The sequence below is a fragment of the Empidonax traillii genome, unplaced genomic scaffold (assembly GCF_003031625.1).
Source record: "Empidonax traillii isolate 1590-97213 ecotype Southwest subspecies unplaced genomic scaffold, ASM303162v1 scaffold707:size593822, whole genome shotgun sequence".
Lineage (NCBI taxonomy): Eukaryota > Metazoa > Chordata > Aves > Passeriformes > Tyrannidae > Empidonax > Empidonax traillii.
Window position 1 is genome coordinate 260,119 of NW_020955900.1, and position 22,933 is coordinate 283,051.

At 41.2% G+C, this 22,933-nt stretch overlaps 2 protein-coding genes across 2 annotated transcripts in view; one reads left to right on the forward strand and one right to left on the reverse strand.

Annotated features, from left to right (window-relative positions):
* Positions 1-966, reverse strand: part of HEATR1 (HEAT repeat containing 1) — a 35,962-nt gene extending 34,996 nt beyond the window's left edge. Inside the window, exons 1-2 of the mRNA XM_027900106.1 lie at positions 927-966; positions 538-716 (exon numbers count right to left, since the gene is read on the reverse strand). Coding sequence (XP_027755907.1) covers positions 538-679 — 142 coding nt within the window. The 5' untranslated portion in view covers positions 680-716; positions 927-966. The remainder of the gene's footprint in view (positions 1-537; positions 717-926) is intronic.
* Positions 967-16,767: 15,801 nt separating this feature from the next.
* The window catches only part of ACTN2 (actinin alpha 2), a 67,391-nt gene continuing 61,225 nt past the window's right edge, over positions 16,768-22,933 (forward strand). The window contains exon 1 of the mRNA XM_027900092.1: positions 16,768-17,177. Within this exon, the coding sequence (XP_027755893.1) occupies positions 17,043-17,177 (135 nt within the window). The 5' untranslated portion in view covers positions 16,768-17,042. The remainder of the gene's footprint in view (positions 17,178-22,933) is intronic.

A 22,933-nucleotide genomic window follows, 5' to 3' on the forward strand; every position in this document is an offset into this window, starting at 1 on the left:
ACAAAATGTGGGTTGGAAAGGACCTTGGGAAGATCCCTAGACCAAGGCAGTGCTCAAAACAGGGGTAGCCTTGAAAGCAGACCAGGTTGCTCAGGGCATTATCCAGTTAGGGTTTTCAAAAGGATGGAGAGCACAATCTCCCTGGACAATCTGGTAAACTGCTTGACCGCCCCAACAGTGAAAACCCTTTTCCTTCTATCCAGTTTGAATTTCTGTTCTTTCAACTTATGCCCATTGTCTCCTGTCCGCCAGCCATACATTCCTGTGGACAGTCTGGTCCATCTTCTTGGAACCTCCTCATAGGTTATGTAAGGCTGCCCTGACTCTTCCCCATCACGTCACCCTCTACATGTCCAGAAAGGTGCTCCGGGATTCTCCCATGGACTGGAATGATGCTGGCTAGCCTGCAGTCTCTTGAATTATCCTTTGGGGCCCTTTCGAATATGGGTCTGCCTTTCCTATTTACGCTTCTCCACCTATTTTCTAGGATGGATTATGTTTAAAACCATTGGCATCTAAGCAGCCAGACAGACTCACCGATTGCAAAGAACGTGTCCCTGTCGATGGTAGCGGCCTCCTTGCCGGTGAAGAGCAGCGATGCCACCTCGCTGCGGTCCAGGAGGCTGGGGTCGGTCTGGGGAAGCGCCAGCCGCTTCAGCTGCTCCGCCAGGGACGTCATGGCTTCGCTCTTCGGGGAAAGGAGCCTCCACGGAAAGCTGGGGAAAGGAAAGCACAGCAGGCCGGCCGATGAGGCAGCCGCACGCAGAAACGCCGCCCCCGCCGCCCATTCCCGCTGCCGGCGCGGGCCCCGCCGCCCCTCGGGGCGCGCACACGTGGGGGGACGGCCAAGCCGGGGCTCGGCTGCCCGCAGGGCCCCGTCCCGCGGGGACACCTATCCCGGTCCCGGTGCCGGTCCCGCCACTCACCCGGCCCCGCGCCGATCCCGGCCCCGCCGCACGTGGGCTGCGCGCGCCGCTCACCCGGAAGCGGCTCCTCCCGGGCACCGGGAAGTTCCCGCCCCGCCGGCGGACAGCGGGGACCGACCCCGGCCCCGGCCCCACAGCGCCCCAGGAGCGGCGGGAGAGCGACTGGGGGGAAAGGCCCTGTGGGTGCTGGTGGAGAGCAGCTGGACGTGATCCAGCAGTGTGCCCAGGGAGCGGGGGGGCAGGAGGCCAGTGGCGTCCTGGCCTTAGCAGGAATAGTGTGGCCAGCAGGACCAGAGAAGGGATTCTTCCCGTGTACTCTGCACTGATGTCAGTCCTGTGCCCAGTTCTGGACCCCTCGGTTCAAGAAAGACATAGAGGTGCTGAAGCGTGTCCGGAGAAGGACAATGGGTCTGGGGAAGGGCCTGGAGCGCGAGTGTAAGGGGAGCAGCTGAGGGAGCTGGTGGTGTTTAGCCCGGAGAAAAGGAGGCTCAGGGGAGACCTTACCTGGAAGGAGGTTGTACTGAGGTGGGTGTCGGCCTCTTCTGCCATGCAAAAACCGACAGGGTGAGAGGAAATGGCCTCAAGTTATGCGAGGAGTGGTTTAGATTGGATATTAGGAAAAATTGTTTCACTAGAAGAGTGGTCAGGCATTGGAACAGTCTGCCCAGGGAAGTGGTGGAGTCACCATCCCTGGAGGTACTGAAAATACATACAAATGTGACACAGGCACTGTTTAATGGTGGACTTGGCAGTGCAGGTGGTTGGACACGATGATCTTAGAGGTCTTTTCCAACCTAAAAGATTCTGTAGTTCCATTGAGCACCAGTGCCACCTCCAAGTACGGCTATGCCAGCATGTGGCTGGTCTCCATGAGGGAAGTGGCTGTTGTGGCAACTGCAGATGGTTTTATGCATCCAGGAAGATACCTCGGAGTGCAACGTCCCTGCAGAAGCATCATGCAGATGTGGGGCAGGGGATATTAATGATTTAACAAAAAATGCTATTATTTTTCTGATTGTTCTAATACTTGAGATACTGACCATCTAGCAAATGAGCTGGATAGGGATGGTACAAACCAAAAGGCCAGTAAGATAGTAAAAAAATAGTACCCCCCCCAAACAACAACAACAAAAACACCAAAAAGAAAAAAGGTAGTGAAAACCCTCCGCTCTTTTCCACATTCACCATGGTTTCTGTACATCCTTTTCCTTCATGAAGCCTTCATGTGACCTTACTTTTAGCATAGTTCAAACCTTCATAGATATGCAAGTTTCCATGCCTAAAATACAAAACATTAAAATATGTAGAAAATATGCAAAGTGCAGAAAGCTGTTTCTAAAAAAAGAAAATTAGCAACTTCTTTTTAGCAGTGGGATTCATTATTTAACTACTCTACCCAGAACGATAAACTCGAAGTTGTAGATGCTGGAATGTGTTCAGGTTTTCAGGTACCCCTATCCCATTTTATTCTCTCCTGTGGAGTTCTGCAAAAAAGAGGTTTTATACCTTTATGCTTTCATGCTTGTTTGGTTTCAGAACAAAGCCGAGATTCCCTTTGGAGGTTAATTGGAGGAACAGAGATACCTTCTGCAGACAGAAAAAGATTTGTTCTGGATTTAATTATAAAAAAGTGTTTCCTGGAAAAATGTAAACCCATAGATTCTATTAGGAAATATGCTTAGTTGGCATTGTATTATCCAGTATTGAAGCTTAATATTAGGGAGATTTGCTCCATGCTTGACTACAAAGAGATACTTCTCTGAACTGAAATTCAAGCCTATTTCAACCAGTTCCTTTAGCTTGTCATCACATAGATGATCTGTATGGGTGGAATTCTTGTAGCCACACTCCAGCTGAGATCACCTATGCTAATGGCCGCTACTAAACTCTGTTTGACATATATTGTCTATTCAAAAATCTTACAGTCTTAGAATATAAATTGTCATATGCTAATTTTTATTTGGGAAAAAGTGATCAGTTTCAAGCATTTTCCGTAAGTCTATTCACTTGTAAGCATTGGTGTGCTTGAAAAGGTTTAATTGAGAAAGGCAACCACTGTTAAACTTTTAATCTTCTTTACATCTGAGTAAATTTATGGACTGCTGGTACAAATATAATTGATGTCTTTAAGTAGTTAAAGGTCTAGTCTTTATATTTCTTTCCTTCCAAGTCAACTCACCAGCTGTGCATATATAGAGCTACATCTACTTTGGTAAGTAATGCAAGCCACTAGGAGGAGATTTGCAGAATGAAGTGGTTGCTGAGGAACCCCCATCACACTGAGCATTTCAGAGGTTTTATACAGACCAGATCTTGTTCTGCCATGTAGGGCAAGTTCCCATTAGCTGTGCTCCCAGAATGAATCTTTCTGGTTGGGTTTCATTTGTGGGCAACAGATAGGGAGGAATTTTATTTGAAGAGGAAAAGGAAATCACTTCTGATACCAAAAAAAGCAGTGTTTGGTAGCATTCAATTGTAATATATCAGAATGAAGATAAGGGGTTGAGTACTACCTGTGCAATTTACATATGAAGTTAGAGAGTGCTTTATTAAGTACTCTTAAATGATTATTAATTAATTTACTAATACAATGCTTCTCTTTCCTTCTTGCACCACCTTCTGTAATCTAGTTATGGTTAACAGTTCTGAAGGAGACAGAAGAGAGCCACCTTCCTTGCGCTTCACCACCACTCGCTGATAACCTTGGTAAGTATCCTGACGCTTCCCTGTGCCATTTCTAACTGGAAATGTGACAGTGCCTGGCATCTAAAGTAAGATCTGATTGCAGCATATTGAAGTAATATTCAAACCTTTCTAGGGTATGCAAAGGAGAATATGATTTTCTTAGAGTGTATCAAGTTCTCTAACTTTTTAAGCAAAAGGAGGTGTTAACAGAAGGTGTGTGAGCTGAACTGTAAACCAATCTGTGTTCCAGAGAAGTGGCTTGAACATCTTATTCACCCAAGGTAATCTTATTGTCAAGGAATATATTGTGTTTTGCTGTTGATTGTAGGAGACATTCTAAATTTTTGTGGTTGTGGGGGCTGTGCATTTAAACCTGGTACTCTGAGCTAATCCATGTCCTTTGTTCTTAATTCAGAACACATCTGTGGTCTCTGAATGTAGAGTTAGTGTAATAATAATGAAGAAGAGTGTTTTATTGTGTGCTCTAAGGCTGCATTAATGTACTTCTCTCTGTTTTCAGTTCTTTCTGCACTCTGTGACAATGCAGCAGTCACCCTTTACCTGTGGGCATTGTGAAATGATTATTCAGTACCCTTCTGTGGGGTACACGTTGATAAGGCCTTGAGACCATTATTCCCTTGGCTGAGCTTGTGCTAGAAGCAAAGAGATAGGAGCCATTTTGTCATATAGCAGTGCCAATATGTAAAATTAGAGAGTTAAGGTTTGTTTTCCGTGTATACCCCTTCTCCCCTAAGGGCTTGACCTTCTTATGCTTGCATCACTGAAACTCTGGAGTAATTCTGATGAAGTCAGTGAAGCTGTAAGAGTGCACAGCTGATGTAACTGGAGGCAGACACAATCAAGCAATCCGTAGAATCAGAGAAGTGTTTGGGTTGGAAGGGACATTAAAGATCATCCAGTTCCAATCATTCCTTCCAGTATCTCCCTGGGCTGGGACACCTCCCACTAGACCAGGCTGCTCAGAGCCCCAACCAACCCGGCCTTGAATACTGCCAAGGCTGGGACACCCACCACTTCTCTGGGCAACCTGTTCTAGTGCCTCACCACTCTCACAGTAAAGAATTTCTTCCTCAAATCTAATCTAAACTTAACCTTTTTTCAGTTTGAAGCCATTCCGCCCTGTCCTATCGTTACAGTTCCTGATGAAGAGTCCCTCTCTAACTTTCTTGTAGGCCCCCATACTGCAAGGTTGCTATGAGGTCTTGCAATGAGGTTGCTATGCAACCTTCTCTTCTCCAGGCTAAACAGCCCCAACTTTCTCAGCCTGTCCTCATAGGGATGGTGCTCCGGTCCCCTTATCAACTTTGTGGCCTCCTCTGGACTTGCTGCAATAGTTCCATGTCCGTCTTATGTTGGGGACACCAGAACTGTCTGCAGTACTCTAGGTGGTGTCACATGAGAGCAGTGTAGAGAGGGAGAATAACCTCCCTTGATCTGCTGGGCACACTCCTTTTGATGGAGCCCAGGATACATTTGTCTTTCTGGGCTGCCAGTGCACATTGCCAACTCATGTTGAATTTTTGTCACCAGTCACCATTCAGTGGTGGTTGAGGTTACAGAGGATTGCAGTTCTTGCTGCTGGAACAGGACCGAAGGGAGAATAACTTCAGTTGAACTGAAGGGCTGGAAGAACCTTCCTTGCTAGGCAGTATATCCAGCACATCATTGACTTACTGACCACTGTGGCAGGCAGTATCATGTTTTCCTGGCTTTTCTTGGAAAATATTTTGCAGCTTCCCCCAGACATAAATTCTGGTGTGTAGCTGCATTCCAGATCTAATAATAAATAGAAACCCTCTGGATGGGCTGGTGGAAAGCTATTTTGGGAAAATTTGCTATGTTAAAGGCTTTCTGATACGGTAGCATGGACTAAGGACTTTTGAATCAAAATTGTTGTAAAGGAAGTTTTAAAACATACATTCTAGATAAGGAGAAATAAACCCCAAGTAAAGAAACTAGCTTCAGCTACACACGTGCAAAGAAAGCATCGTTTTGAAAAGGGTTTGCAATAGTCATCCTTGTAAATCCATTTGTATCCACTTGAGACAGGTCTGGTTTATCCCAGAAGCGTCAGAGAGAGAAAGGAAGACAAATGGAGATGGTGAAAAACAGAAGGAAAAAAGCAATTCTTTCAGTGCTGAGCTGCTTGATGAGCTGTGATTCTTTTGTTTACTGTGTAAAAACTCAGATAGGAAGTTGGATTTTAACAACTGCACAATAGTTGCAATGGAATATAGGAAAATTCCTTTCATGTGAGTGTGATGTGAGTGTGATAGTCCTTTGTCATGCTTTGGTATTTCTTTGGCTGGAGAATACGATACTATGTGTATTCGTTAGCTGTTTATTATTATGAAAAGGTAACTATTCCAGGCAATCTACTGAGAGAGTAGGTGTGATAGATCTACTGTGTGGTAGCTGTGAGTCACATTGTTTAACGCATTGGGAGAACTTGGTAATTGGAGTGTAGCAACGGGGCCATTGGGAGCTTGGATGTAATGTGCAGTGAGGAGAGTGTTGTGTGCCAGACATGTCTCATCGTTCGTAAGAGGGCTCTAAACAGTAAAAAAGACAGTAAACTGAAGGGTGGGAAGAAGGAAGAAGTGATCAATAGGGAACATGCTTAACACAGCATACATTTCTTACTGCAGCATACTCTGTCTTGCTATCACCTCCCTCAATTGCCTGTTACTCAAACAACTGACAGGCGTTGGAGCAGCAGCAGATCTCACATGGTGCAGCTACCCATTCCTGACCTGCAGCTGTTCAAGCCTCTATTTGCTTGTCTGCCAGCCATTTTCTGGGTCTTTTTTGAAATGCTAAGATGAATCACAGCTGTTTCCCTGAAGAAGAAATAGTGTCACTCCTATCCTGAATACAAATTTCAGTCTTTCCCCAGGCTAGCCATTGGAGCCTGTGCTGCTGTCATTTCTTCATTTGCCCCAGTCACTGCCAGTCCGTGGGTCTTTTCTGCGTCTGGTGAATATGTGGTTTGAACTGGAATAAGCTCACAACTGTATATGATAATGCCTGAAAACAGTATGGTCACATTACAGTAGCAGAGAGGAGGATATTTATCTCCCAGTTTTGCTGTTCAGTTATATTCAGTCACATATTTTTATTTATTCACTTTATAAAGTTTATTTTCCTTTTTTTTTTTTTTTTTTTGTGTAGGAATGAGTTAAGCATTCATGTAATGCCTAGCACGGTGCCACTGTGAACACTGTGAACAACAGAACTTTTTTTTAATGTATTTGTGTATATATATATATATATGCATATATATGTGAGAGATATCAGTATTATGGTATTTTAAAAGTATTAAAGAGTCAGAGAGTACACTTGTGTGATACTGAATTGTACAGGGTATCTGCAGACACAAAAATCCCCTAATCATTTCAGTGCCATTTTAAAAAATATTTCGCTTTTGTGTTTGCTTTCATTGTGGATTGGAAACTCTTTTTGCCGTTATGTATTGTGGGAATTCTAGTGTGTTTGATTTAGATGGTGAGGGCATGCCTCTGAGTTTTACTAGTAAGCCTAGATCTCCAGATTTTCTGATTTACTAGAGGCGTCATGTTTTTAGACTTAAAATAGTGGCCCTGCTGTCTTTGTGCCTTGCAGCCTTGCATGAAATAGTCTTGACAACTGGCAGTGTTCTCGATAACAGCTAATAACTCTTACATTGTGCATGCTAGCGACTTAAGGGAGTTCTCTGTAGAGAAAAAACTTGAGCGAGATTAGAGGTCCAGTGACACCAGAGGCAATTCCTTGGACACACAGAAAGGAGGGTGCTATTTCTATATTTCTACAGAGGGCCTGACAGACACTTAGTATAGTGGGTAGGAAGGCAACCTGGACTTGAACACGTAGAAGAGGGGAGCGTGCAGCACTAAGAATCAGGTGCTTCTGCCGCTGATGCTGATACACTTCTTTTCAATAATCCTGGCGGCCAGAGACAAAACACTTGCTGCTCTAGTGCTTCTCAAGTGCTGTACGGGAGAGGTTGCACTTCGAAATCTTTCTCAGTTTACTTATGGTAGAATCCCTTGAGTTTGTATAACCTCCTGGTTCTCATCAGTATGGTGATATATGTGCCTGGTTTTAGTCTGTAGAGGGGCAGCGAAATATATTAAACAATTTATGACTAATTTAAAAAGATTTTTAAATCTAAAAAATGTGTCTGGTCTGTCTAAGTCACTGTAACACGTTTAAAGAATCGTGTGTATGAACTGCAACAGACAGATCTGAGATGCAAAACATGATGTTCTTCCTTGAGCAGAAGCTGTAGTGGTTTTGGAACTGCTAGGCTGCACTAGAAACCTTTAGTGCTTTTCTTAACATTGTGTATGAACTGCCTTCCAATTCAGACCCCATTTATAATTACTTAATGTATACTTTATTTATGATTAGTTGTAGTGCAGTTATCTTAAAAGAACATCACAATCACAAGTCAATTAGTGTTGGACTATAGTAGAGTTAAGTTTTCCCAGCTATTTTGCATGTATCACAATGCAGGATTTAATTGCATAGTCACAAACTACTTTTTTTTTCCAGAAATTGTGCTTTGTTCAGTGTACTGCACAAGCAGTGCTCAATAGCATTATGCTTTCTCTTCTTCATTCAGTGAAGGTCTGCTGCACTCAATTTAAGCATGTTCACAGCTACGTAATTTAAGATTTTCAGCTCTGGTCGTCACAGTGTTTGTACTTGTCTTCAAGTATTCCAAATCTATCTGGTATTTGATTTTTACACACTTCCTTATACTTCACAGTTTTAGTATTATTTCTGGTCTATAGAAAGAATACTGAGGTACATTCTTCAAACTGTACGTTGCTTCGTTTTCCCATCCAGTGGATATTTTTAGGATAACAAATGCTGGTACTAAGGAAGTGTCTTTTCCCTTAAGTGCTTTACAGAGTACAGTTACATACTGCATTTTTCCCCACTGAGTAAAGCTGATGATTTGAACCTTTAGACCCAGCAGAATCCTATTTTTATCTGGTATTTCCATCATGCATTGTTTTAAACACTCTCTCCTGCAATTGAAAGTGCAGTCTATGACCCTCCTGACTCCCACCACTGGTACTTTAACAGTAAAAAATCAAGCCCTACAAATTTAGGGCCTGATCTTCCATATATCATCTGTGTGCCAGGTTTACTTATGGAAGTGGTATAAGGGGGTTGCTGAGCTATGGGGAACAAATGAAAAAGTGTCGTGGGTGTTCTAGAAGCACACTCATAACAACTTGGTCTGCCATAGAAAAGTCTTAAGGTATATTTGAATCCATCCATCCATGTGAACTGCAAAATAAGCTTTCTGCTGAATGCTTTTATCAGGGGAAGATGTGTTCAGATTGTATCTACTGAACAATGAATGTAAGAGTTTATATAAATACGTGTGGAGCCTTACAGCCTTAGAGGTAGGTTCACATTTGTTGCTATCTCCACCTCCAGCAACTGTTGTCCACATGAACTAGAAAATTGCCTAGATCCGCTTAAAAAAACCCCGTAACCTCTTGAATTTGGTTTAGTTATTGAAATTCTGAAAGATTACCACTATTCCAGATTTAACTATGGGACACAACAGAGGTCTGGATGGCCCATTAGCATAGATCTACTGCATTTATCCTATAAACTAACTAGTTTCATAGTGAAGAAACATTTAAATGCCCTTCTGTCCTACTCTGCTTATGCTAAACTGAACTTAAGCAGGGAGAGAGGTGAGCCAGTTAAGAAACAAAGGACTTGTCCACATTCAGAGGGATTGAAAATTATCAGGAGCCATCACCATGAGGAGGTTATTGATGGTAGATCTCAAGAGTCTCTTCCTGGAAAGGGTGTTGTGTAAAACTGATACTCATTTCTCCTAACATAAGAATATGTCTGATGTTAGTGAGAAGGATCATAGTTGAAGGGAACATTGTCTTCAGAACAGGAACTGGAAAACACAGGCCTTGCTGCTTTCATGTCAGGCATGGCAGGAACATTGCACATTTTCTCAGTCCTTGTTCCTAATACAGCTGAGCATTGGAGTAAAGCTTTGTTGGACTGGATGTAAAGACAAGGATTCTGGAAAAAAAAAACTTGTGCTATACATGTTGTATAAAGAACATGTTATCCCTGTTTGGTGGTAATTCAGGTTGTGCCTAACACTGCTGTATACAGGGATGAATTTGCTGCTTTTACTAATCTTTGTGTTGCTCCCGTGGCATGAATATTAAGTAGCTGAGGTTCATTTTTACTGGCAATTTGTTCAACGGGGTTGCCTTCCTGAGTAACTTTAATCTTATGGATATTAGTGGTATTACACTGGTGTATCTGGAAAGAGAAATGAGGGCATGGAGACTGCAACTATCAAAGGTCATTCAGTCAGTCTGTACAAACGCTGAGTTTGGAACACAGCAGTGTTGGATATCCAGTGCCCACATCCTGTGCCCATAATCTCAACCTCATACCTCAGTGATTTCAAACCTGCCGTGTCTCATCTGTGCCCCTTGGATAATTGTTGTCTGGAAACTCTGACTTAGTTCATGATATTTGTTTCTAGATAAATAAAGGCATGTTGTCTTTGCATTCCTTATCTTACACCCCCCCTCCCCCATCCCTGCTCCCTTTGCTTTTCTCATTGTGACCAAAACTATTGCTGAATAATGTGGTGCTTTTTTAGGCAAAAAAAGGTCACAGGCTGGCCTACTAGAGGATTTTCTTAACTGATTGCATTCATGAAGTATAAGTTGTATAGTCAGTTGCAGCTTTCACGTTGCCCTGGTCACTCAGTTTCTTCCTTGCTTAGTATCTCTGTGTGATAAATCTAAGCCAGCATAAAATAGGAACACAGCCAGGATTCTGAGAACACATGATTTGTGAAGGTTTCTTCAGAAGATTTGTAGTAGGCCGTGCTATACCCCTAGTCCTGCCCCTTGCATTCTCGTCACTGAACCATTTTTAAAATCCTGGATCTGTCTCACCATTTTTTCCGACCTTATGCCAGCACTATTTGTAGTTTCCCCACCTGTTACTGGGTGTATTGCGTTGTAGCTCACTGCATATTGCTCTACAACTTCAATGTGCCAACAGACTGACTAAAGTTCCGTATATAAATTGCAATATACTTTTCCCAGTTTTTCATCTGCACATTTCTAATCTGTGCAAAGCATCTATCAAAGCTTCTGATATTTTTTAGTCTGTGATCTGTTCTATCTTTGTGAGTTGCACTTACCCAGATGAGAACCATTAAACCAAAAAGGCACCCTCAAGAGGCTAGCTCAAGGGATAAGGCAATTTCATCTTCTGAAAAAAAAATGAATAGAAATACGTCAGAATGTGATGTTTGAGGGCTCTTCTCATTCGTGGAAAGTCTGACCTTGTGTAGTGCTGCCTGGCAGTCACCATGGCTGGAGGGTTTGCCCTGGTACGTTACATCTTTCATCACCCACACTGCAGTCTGTGATGGTTATTACGTATCTCAGTACTGCCTGGTGATACTGTGGCAGAGATCAGATGTTGAGTGTTTCCTGCTGCTGTCTGCCTTGAACCCTCTTTGAGAACCAGGACCATCCACAGTGCGGGATGCAAAGCTCCAAGCGTGGCCTACAAAGAGTAGGAACACCCCTTCAGGGGTATAAGGGGCCCTGAATGCCTGAGCAAGCCTTACGTGTGGGAATAATGCTAGGTATTTTTGGGTGCAGGCCACAAACAGACTGGAGAGACAAACAGGGTGGTAAAGGGTGTTTGGTAGGTAAAGGACACTATAATCATGGTGGTTGTGTAGGCTCCTCAAGGCTTTTAGTCGGACAAAGCATCTGCTCCAGAGAATTTGTGTTCTAGGTGGACATTAAGTAGCAAAGGGAGCATTGCTCACACTATTTCAGAGATGGGACAGTGCAGCACCACAAGCTTATTTCTCTCTGTGAGAGTAGTCTAACAAGCCAACACTTAGCTTTTTGGGCAAACCTTATCTGAATTGACTTGTTCAAGGTCACACAAGGGCATCTTAAGCTGGCATGATCACCCCATGTCTCAGCCCCGTGATTTTCCTTCCGCACAAAGGGTTGGCAAAAGCCAGTGATGTCATTGCAGTCAGCATTTTCTCCATACCCCTGAAGCCTGAGCTACGCTTTGGTAGTATTTGTCTGTCCCATAAATGTATCTTGCTACACTTCATCCATGGCTGAATTTCAGGGACTGAGTAAGTCGTCTCTATATATAGCTGATGAAACACTTCGGGATCTCCTGACAATGACACTTGTCACTATGAGGCCAGCACTGCATTTTTTTCAGCTCTTTCTTAATTTTTATTTCCAAACCTATGATTTGAAATAATATACTTTTAAAAAAGTAACTAGCTACTGTGTGGTTAATATCGCCATGTGTGAGTAACATGAAGAAATTTCGGAGCCAAAGTCTGTGCCTCTTGGTGCATAAATGTGGGAGGGCTAATATGCTTAGTGCCCACAGTGCTTTTCCTTAGCTCTGGCAAAGAAGTTTGGTTCCCACTTTTATACTTCTCTGCTCTCTTTCTGTTTTCTCTGTATGTGTTCATTGCAGGAATATGAAGCAAGTTTAAAGTTTATTTGTGCTACCCTTAGGTAATGAATTTAATTGCCTTTTTTATTTTTCTGAACTTACAGTATAGTGTGTTTCTTACATTGAAAAAGGCAGGTTATATTTATTGTATTACAAAATAAAAAAAAAAGGTGGTGTCTCTTGAAATCTAATAAACGATAAATAAATTTTTTATAACACACCTCACCTTTCTGCTTAGCTTTGTTCAGGAAATATATGCATAATTTTTAACAGAATCCATCATTTTGAACCAATTTAAATTATCAATATCTTATTTAAGTAATTCATATATTTATTGGTTAAGCTTTTAACTAGTGGATATTTGCTCCAAGCAGAAGTACATTTTACGTACAAGTGACAGTTATGACATGCTGTGAAAGTTAAAGGGATTTTTGATTGCTTTTTAAAGATCCTGTTAATAATTTACACAGGAGAATAATTATTTGAATGTATTTGAATTTCTTTTCTATTACCTTTCATTGACTTCTTTATTGAGAAACCATCCTAGTGGGGTTTTTTCACAAAGAAACAGACAAAAAAAAAGACTATGATTAAAGACTCAATGACTGACTGAGCTCTCATAAGGTTCTTTATCTCTCTGTGTCCTATCTGAGACAGTTTTGGCAGATATGAACTATTGTGTTCCTATACAGAAGTGTTAAAACTGAAAACTAATGGTGATTATTTCCACATCAGTTGATTGTTTCATGGGCAATTATTTAAGTAGAGAAATCTGGCTTATTTCTTAGTCTATATCTCACCAAGTTCGAATAGAGGAAAGATCTGGTGAAATTAGTGTTCAGCATTTTTGTTTTATTAACAAGTTGTGGTTTTATTCTAAGAGAGAAGAATAAGAAGCATGTTGAAGGACTGAAAGTCTAAGGAACAGTAAAAAATGTGGAGTGAGTTCTTAAGAGAACGGTATAATGGCTTTTGACAAGTAAATGAATGTTAAATAAAAACTGTGTGAAACACTTTCCATTTAATTAAAAAGAATGATCAAGATTGACTTTCTTTAGTTAGAAAAGCCCTTTGATTCCCAAGTAGCTTAATGCAAAGCATGCCAGGAGGCATTTGTGTGACATCACAGACCTGCTGCTCCTGCTAGGAAAGCCTGTTTGGTACTCCTCATGCATGGGAAGTGATATCTGGTTGCCACAGTGTTCTCCTGGGTTAAAGGCATCATTCTTCTGGCTAGGCCCTTGCTAGCATTTACGTTAGCATGAACTACAACTGCACACCTTTTGCCAAATAAAAGATAAAAATAGTTGCCAGTTCAGCTCTGCAATCTCCCTTTCTGATCTCCCTGTGCAACCTTATTTCTTTTAATTCGTTTGGCAATCATGAGTATTCTTTTTGTCTTAGAGTGTGTTTCATTTCTACCTGAACTGTTCTTGCCATGTCAATATCTCCAATATCTTGCCATGTCAACTTAAAACTCCCTATCCATGTAGTTCGTTATGTTTGTTTCTTTTTCTCTGCTTCTGACTTTTGTCCTTTCTTTCCTGCTCTGGTTACTAACCTTTGTTTTGATTTTATTTCCTTTCTTCTTAGGCACACATAGTTTGTAGCCGTGCAACCCTGCCAGATTTAGTGAGGATAGTTCTAACCTACCTCTGATGTGGGAATAAGCTGGTTAAAGCAAATTGCTTTATTCATACTACTGTGCTGGGCACAGCTTTCCTTTTCTCTTGTTGAGCTGGAAGAGGCATCTTCCTTTCCGCTTCAAGTTTGGCGTCAGAGTTCCATTTTGGCTCTCCTTCCACTACGGACCTCCATTCATATGCTTCTCATTACCATCTGCACAGTTAGTTTATAAAATTAAATTAAAGTAGTAAACAAAATACCAGATACTCCTCCTAAAGCTCCATCTATAAATATCTCCTCTGCCTACTCATGCTCTCTGATTAAGAGGCAGTAAGCAGTTATTTAGAGAACCTAAAACAGGTCAGATTCCATCAAGATAGGCAGGTGTTGGTTTTGTTTGTTTTTTTTTTTTTTTTAAGTGGGGCTATTCCCTTCAGCTTTCTGTTTTATAGACAAAAAGCCCAACTTTCTCAAAATGCACACTGAAAAAGTTGAAGTCCCCTATATTTTTTGATCCAAAATGGACTAATATAACCTAGCCAAAGTGGATCTTGAAGTACTTAATTTTTTTAATCTCTCAGACTAGCTGAGTGGGACTATGGTTCTAGCTTGGAATAATTTGGTTCTAGTTTTCTTGGAACAATTAAACATTTTTGTTTCATTTTCTTTGTTACCAAAGTACAGTTTACTTATGTACCAAGGAAACGTGAAGAAATGAACAGCGCCTTTGCAGCAGTGGCTAGGTATGCTCTGAGCAAATCCAGTTATTTTGTGAAAAAGCTTGGTAAGCTTCTTTTAGGCTTCTGGAAAATTTGGCTGGACTTTCTTTTGATTCCTAGAAATCTAGGCATGGGTCTGACTCCAGTCCTAATCCCGTGTGTGATTGGATATTCTTTGTCACCATCACAGCTCAGTTTTTGTTTCATGACACAGGCACCCTGGCCTGTGTTAGAGGGTGAAGGCCAACAGATAAAATGTGAGTTTTAGCTAACACCTCCTTGCATGAAGCCATCAGTACCTGTAAGGCTCACCTGTACTGCACAGTGGGGAAGGGTGCGGTACTGTGTGACTTCATCCACGTAGATCCCCAGACAAGGCAGCGCTGAGGAAAGGCACAAATCTGGTAGCAGCGGCTCACCTCTAATGAGGGAGTGCATGAAGGGTCACAGGTTTCATCAGTGCAGGAGAAGCCTTTGCGCGAGGGACAGCTCTGATTCAGAGCATTACAGATTTATGTATATACTTCTAGGGCTTCTCTGACTCCTGCATTTCCTTTAGAAATTTCTTCTGTGCTCTGTATGGTGAAAAAGAAGAAATGGTTTTACTGACTTCAAAGGCTTAAATTATCATTTAGGTGATTGCAATTGGACTATTGCAAACCACAGGTGACTACTGAGCCATTAAAATAAACCACACAAATTACACCAGCATACACTTAATGTGTATCTATGTGAACTATTTTGTTTTGTAATTGCAATTTGATATTGTCTGAGAGTATCCTAAGAGAATGCTCATCTGCACTTGAACAAAAACGTCTAGGCATAGCATTCACCAACAATTAGTTCATTATATAGGTGGAAGTGTAGCAACTTTGAGAGTGTTTGCACTGAGCAGACAAAAAGCATGTGGTTCTGACTTTGCTGCTTAGATTTGGAATTTCATTTTTGGACTGTTTATCTTACAGTATGTGCATCAGTCTTCAGAAGTTCAGTCTTCAGAAGTTCAGTCTTCAGAAGTTCAGCTTGCTTTTATTGCTTGAAGTGCTTCAATCCTCTTCTGAATTTCGATTTGCAACCCTAGTGCTGTATTTATGAAGTTTTTTGAGCTACTTTGTAGGTATTTTCTGTGCATATATGCATGTTCTTCTACACTGCATTGATCTTTATTCTTATGGGCTGGAAGGTGACTTGGCAGAAAGCAGAGCTTCAGTTAGCAATATGAAATGGAGGACATAGGCTGTAAATTATTCTGGTTATTCATCTACATTGGCTTAGAGGCCTACTGTTGCCTTTACTGAACAGTTTTCCCTTGTATATGACTTTTTAATTTATGGCTTTTAAAAGTTCAGCTTTTAAAAGCGTTTTCTTTTCCCTAAGTGAGGATGGAATTGTATCCTGTGCAGACACTGCTAGCGAGGATGACCTTGGCTGACGATAGGTGCAGGTATTAATGACAAGCTACATGAAGAACATAGTAAACTTGCCAATTCCCAGAAGAAACACTGTTACCGGGACAACTGAAATGATATGGCATGGGAGATACGGGACACGCTTGCCAGGATGCTTGATCTCAGTGCTATCCTTTTGGATTTTGCTCCAGGGAAAGCATGGGTAAATGGTTCCTGTCACAAACACGAGAAGTTACTGGTTCTATGGGCCTTTGTATGTGCTTCTTGATGCCTGCTTTTGGTTTTACTGAGAGAGTTTTCTGGACAAAAATATATACATTGCTTTTTAAAGTCATGCTTCCTGGTTAACTCCAGACCCTGTCTCCAATGGAAATTGTTTGATCTCTTGAGTGTCCTTGTCTGTGCTGGCTCGTGTGATCCTTAATTTGAAAGTGTGAAGTGGCTCAAGGACAGATACGGACCTCAGACAAATGATAAACTGCGCCAAACTACATTAGCAAATCACAGACGGGTCTTGAGAAGTAGAAATACATGTCAGTAGGAGGAGGACAAAAAAAAAAAAAAAAAGTCAGGTCTGTGTCAAATCGGAAGACGCGACAGACAGGCAGGCAGACGAGCTCCCGGGGAGACGAGCCCCCTGCCCATCCTTGCTCTCCCGCAGCCCACCCATCCCAGGCTGCCCCATGCGGGATCAGCGCCCGCCGCCCGGAGCGGGGCTGGGATCGGGGCTGGGATCGGGGCTGGAATCGGGGCTGGGATCGGGGCCGCCGCCCAGAGCGCCACGTGACAGCCCGACGGGGATAATAAGCCGCAGCAATGAGCAGCCCTGGGCTTCTCCCAGGGGTCAGCCGCAGGGACCGACAGCAGCAGCAGCCACAGAGGGAGAGAGAGAGAGGGACAGAGAGGGAAGGAGGGAAGCAAGTCACCACACGTCAGCACCTACCTGACAGTTTCAGCCTCTGCTCCCAGCAAGATTTGTCGATATTCACTCCCTGTGACCTTGGAAAAAGGAGAAAAAAAAAAAAAAAAGAAAAAAGAAAAGAGACACTGCTACCTACAACCCATCAGCAAGTAAACTAAACTTAAATTGTAGTAGAAGCCTCAGCAGCTGAAGCTGATCCCCCGGTAGCATGAATAGCATGAACCAGATAGAAACAAACATGCAGTACACCTATAACTATGAAGAAGATGAGTACATGACCCAAGAAGAAGAATGGGACAGGGACCTGCTCCTGGACCCAGCATGGGAGAAACAGCAAAGGAAGGTCTGAAAATAATGTGTGTTTGTCTGTGTGATTCCATATGGAATGATGTCCTCTCTTTTTTCCATGCTGTATCTGGAATTGTCAGGGCTGTACAGCAAGGGATTCTAATAAAACATATTTTACATTGTATAAAACATGTATATAATGTATAGTAGCTATGCTATATTTTGAGGAAAAAGCATTTACTTTTTTGATTCTTAGGTGAAACCTGTGTCAAAGGAAAAAATTTATGAGAGTCAGGAGTTTATTTTTATATTGCACTGGAAATATCCTGTCAATACCTCTAGATTTATGTATTAGTATTTCAGTAATTTTTAACTTCACTTCCTGGGTCCTCCTTTCAGAAAGCAGACTCTGAATTGATGTGTGCACCTGGTTGAGTTTCAAAAAGAGTAATTTGCAATTATAAACAGGGAGATGAATGAGATGGTTCAAAATTGGTGTGCAACAGAACTTTGCAATATTTCTGAGAGCAGACTGAGAAATGACTTCTGAAGTTGTGATCTTGCAAGTCAGCTCTCAGTAGAATATACTTTTCACTCCAACGGAATGATCTGACAAGGAAAATATTGCCTAGAAATATATCCAAGCTATATTTGGAAAACTGTATTTCATGATTAGGTTCCCGCATGTCAGTTCACTGTCTGGGAAAAAAACAGGTCTGCAAATATATTGGAATATACTGTTGTGGAGGAAATGCTTCTTGCCTTTTAGGTGCAAGAAAAAGATTTTGCCACCAAGTACCGCCTATGCTCTTTTTCTGAACACAGGCAGAAATTTTAATCCCACATGAGTCTTGTTAGTGGTTTGGTATTTTAGTAATATTTGGACTTCTAATTTCAGAAAACTGAGTTTTGAACAGCACATGGAAAAGAGAAGTGAAATACTGTAGAGGGAGAGGTGAAATATTGTCGAGGATTTGTTACTTTCTAATTTGAAAGGTGATGCTGAAGTCACAGCTGACAGATCTGGGATTAAAAGGTTATCTGCTGGTTACAAGAATGGAAAGAAAAGGGAGGGAGAGAAAGACAGTGCTCTGCACAATAAGGTTGCATATGCATTCTGCATACCTGAGCAGCTCACTTCAAAACCAAAGTAGAAGGTGCCAGTTTAGATCTTACAAGAGAGCCTGGCCCACTGTTGCAGTCACAGCTTCTATAAAAGTTATACTATAAATGTATAGCTGTAAAAGTAAGAGCTGTTAGAATTGTTGGGGCCAGGGGGTTTGCTTTTCCATTAAAGTTTGTAGAGCCAATATTTTCCACTCAAATTTAGCTTGGACTCTCCCTCCTTCTGTGAATTTTAGCTGGTTTTATTAATTTTCCTACATTTACACCTGTTCAGATCCTGCTATGTGAGTATAGTGGGAGAAGTTCTCTAAGCTGAAGTTCAGTTTTCTTGATCTACCAGCTGCTGCAACTCCTAGCCAATAATTAAGTTGTACTCATCAACACTGACATTAGTTTTAATTTGACACTCTTCAGATGGTCAACTATGTTTTTCTGTTTTATAATGAGAATGGAAATTCTCAATTATCTTAGTGCTTAAGTTCTTTAGTGGTTTGAAACTGTGGAACTGTAAGAGGTTGTGGCTACATCTGGTTAGGATTCAGTTGTCCAGTATTTCAGAGAATGCTGTTTTCCAAAAAAAATTGGACAGATTACTAGATAGACAGCACTCTAATGCAGTTTTCCTTCAGTGCAGATAAATGATCAGAAGTAAAGAGAATTTGGATTAGGTAGACTTTTAAATGTTTACAGTAAGTCTCTTGACTTTAAAAGAAAAGCAGGGAGGAGCTATACTACATTGAAAATTTTATGTTTCCATTTTCTGAACAGACAGCACTTCAGCTGAAAGTCAGATTTCAACATTGATAAATTAAAGCAGACTGTGCTTTACTTCCATAGAGAAGAGAGAGTGTAGCTTTGCTACTTTATGTTGCCAGTTTGCAGGGTTTATTTTTAATGTTAACTGATACCATATTTAAAAAAAAAATTAGGAGTGGGGATCCTTATTCCTTGTCTTGGAAAGGAGTCTGAATTATTATTACATGAAAAGTACTCACATGATAAAGGGTTGGATAAACCTTGTAAAACCTGAAGGCTTCTACCTTTCGTAATTCACGCTAAGACAGCTGCAGAAAGTGCTTTCTGAATTTCCTTATTTATTAGGGGCAGATTGCAGGTACATGGGCACAGATCTTTGTTCTAACTGGTAATATAATATTGAAAAATGATCTCAGTGGAACCCTGGCAGTTGGCAGCATATATTTTCTATTAGACAGTCTTGGAACAAACCAAAAATAAATGCCATTGTTTCTATTGTGGACTGCCCTCTCCAGACTTGCCATTTCAGTGATATGCCTGGTATGAAATCTGTCAACAGATGCTGGTAACACATGATGACGTCCATAGGATTACAATGGATGTGATGCCTAATTATAACCATGGTTCGTGGAGTATTATGGTCTGCTGTAATCCAGGCTCCTTGGTGGTCACAGATGTCCAAAAAATATGAAGTACACTACAAGAAAGAAAGATGAGTTGTAGTTCAGCTCTGTCTGTCTGACTGTGAGCAACAATTCAAATGCTTTAGTTGAGGTAACATTTAGACTGTGTCAACTCAGGAAATCAAGAAAATACAACAAATTCAGCCATTTGCTGCATTAGACACTACTGGCAAAAACTTAAACAGCATCATGTGATTGGGCATTTCCAGCAACAACTTTACAGAAAGACTAAATTAAAAAAAAAAAAAAATTGCATTTTGAATGGACATCCTATCTATAGTAGAAACTAATTAGAGAACTATGGCCTTGAAACCTGTAGATGGGTACCATGAGATTGGAAATTTTTGAAGTCTGCTCCTTGACCCAGTACACTTCCACTGCCCATGTGCGCCTAAACAGCAGCTGAAAGATCTACGAGAGTGGCCCCTTGTTTCTGCAGTACTACACAGAAATAAAAAATATATTGGAAGTACTTTGGGAAAATTCTGTCCAGAGGGGGGTGGGATTATCTTCTTCATTCTGCCCCGTGACCCTAGACAAGGTCAGCTCACCTCAGACCTCATTTTTCCCACTGATAGAAAGAGGCCAGAAGTGGTTTGTTCTATGGTCTGTCAGACTAGAGATCAGTTATCTTTCTGTCCCTACCCTGCTGGACTGGGGTGTTAACAAAAATCTACTAGCTTATAGTGGAAGACTTTAAACATGATTTCTCTTTTCTCCATAATAAATGTATTTCTCCATAATAAATATATTTCTTATATTTCTTAAGCTTCCAAAAAAAAAGTTCAACAAATTCCACAAACCTATTTCACTACTTAAATCTGTGTATAACTGAAAGGGACATAGGGAAATGCACAGGAAAACCAAGCTTAGGAAACAAAGCACAGCAATGCTACTTAAAATGTGCACATGCTGTATTTTTGCAATGTTTGATCTGCCAACACTGCTTAGTCAGCCAGGTGTTCAACAGCGCTTTCTTGCTTGTAACTTCTGCTATAAATAATTACAGGAGTGAGTGTGCTTTTTTAAACTTTGACATGAAATGTGTTTTGTCGGCTTTCCAAGGAAGACTGGGAAACAAATGTGATCCCTTCTTCAGGATGGTTGTATTGTAAGACACTAAACTGGCTTCACATATTTAATACGTGCCTTCTGCAGTCATTCAAATGTGTTCTGACACTATTGCATCGACACATGTAAAGAAAGAACTGGGAACATGTTCCTTGCCTTACTGAGGTTATTATATGAGGATGGTCTTATTCTAGGTTGCTGTATGGCCCTGGTACTGCCATTTTTTTATGCAGAAGGGTTTTAATGTAGGTGTCAATGTAATTTCTGACAATTTTGATGGTTTTTTACATGGATATAGAATAAAGAAGAAGATTTAGAATATTTATTTACCATGATATTGCCCTCTTTGTGAATGAAAATCTTGATAACACCGAACATTGTGCATGAGTGAGGACTTCAGAAAAGATTCTCAAGGAAAGAAGGTGTATCTTTCCAGTCTTCAGAAGTTCATATCAGATTACATTTTCAGTGTGACCTATAAGGATTTATCTGTGTTACCTCCTTTGGCTGGTAATACAACTCCCGTTGTCCTTGCAAGTTAAAAAAGTGCATTTGGAAGACACATGTTTGGCAAATTATTTGGAAGAAGCTATCAGGGATATGAATGATGGGCACCATCCTTATTTTTCTGGTGTTGCTGCAACTTCATTAAGTTCAGCAGATTTGAGAGGTTCTTTGCAGCCTGAAAGAGAAATTGACCTTGTGTTCAGTCTGACTTCAGTGTCTATAAATAGAGTTAGACTCAGTGTCCCGGATTTACTCTGAAGTTTGGCTGGTCTTCTGTGGATGGAATCTAAATTGATTTCTTATCAGAAACCTCTTCCTGTAAGAGTTCTACTGGTGTGTGAGAAGGCAGATGTAGTGGAAGGAAACAGCTTCGTTCTTCAATGGAGGAGAGAAATAACCAAGCCTCAATGAATGAAAAAGAAATGTAAGGCAGGAAAAGGTTGGCAGGAGAGGCTGAATGCCACCAGCAAAATTCAGTCCTGTAGGATCACTTCTCATGGATTTACAGACTCCAGATTGAAATAATTGTTGTAGAGACTGTAACACTATCTGCAATGTGTAGAGGGAATTCCAGCTTAGGTCTTCCTCTTTTACTGAAGTTGTCTGGAAATAAAATTGGCTTGGGTTTATGTTTTTTGTGTGGTGTTTTTTTTTTTTTTTAACCGTGTAGAATTCTGTCCTTTAATGATGAGCCTTGACATTAGACTCCATTGCACATAAAAACCATCCACTGCTAGAGGGTTTTTAATGAGGTGACACTTTTTACCCACTTGGAATACCAGTGGGATTGTTGAGAAGGCACACAGATTCCCCTGAGCAGCATGAACAGGGCCTGGATATGAATGTAGGAGGTGTGGGGGAAGGAAAAGTTACACTCCTTTCCAAGAGAGCATGAACCTTCAGATTACTTATTCCTAGTACTTACCTGTTAACTACTGGATATTTCTCATAAAGATGAGGGTACTGAGTTGAGTAGCTTTAGGACTAGTTTCAGGAGGGGATTTATTATGCCAGGAGGAAAATCATCCAGAGGCAAAAATGGAATGTTAATGGGAAAACCATGTGCTATGATAACAAATGCTATATCATATGATGAGTCCTACACTTCAATTCTCTCCCTCCCTTACCTTTTATGCAGATAATCAGGAGGATGTAGATATCTTGGAAATTCCGTTGGTTGAAATGCAGGATTTTCTAGTAGTGCTAATAATTAAAAGAGAAAAAAATTCACCTTTTTTAGACTTCTTTTTTTCTGGTATTCAGCAAGTACTTGGCTGCCTTCTATAGAATAGCAAAGTCTTGTCAAATGATACAGGCCACTATAGATGCAGAGTGCACCTTAATGAAATTTGAAGTTTCAGTACTCCAAGGCCAAATGCTCCTCCAGGTGCATCAAGAATTTTCAAACAGTGGATGCCAAAAACACGAGTATTAAGAACACACGTAGAGCATCTCTTGTTTTCTTTTAAATCCTGGGTGCTCTTCAAGTGACGATCTCAGTGGTAAATTGCCCTGTATGAGGACCAGCTCAGAACTTGGTACTCAATGGATGAACTTAATTTTTTTTTTCTGCAACAGCATGTCTTGATTTTTCAGGATATACTGTAACTGTCCCAACATGTGTTGATTTTTCAGGATATACTGTAACTGTCCCAAGTATTAGACACTG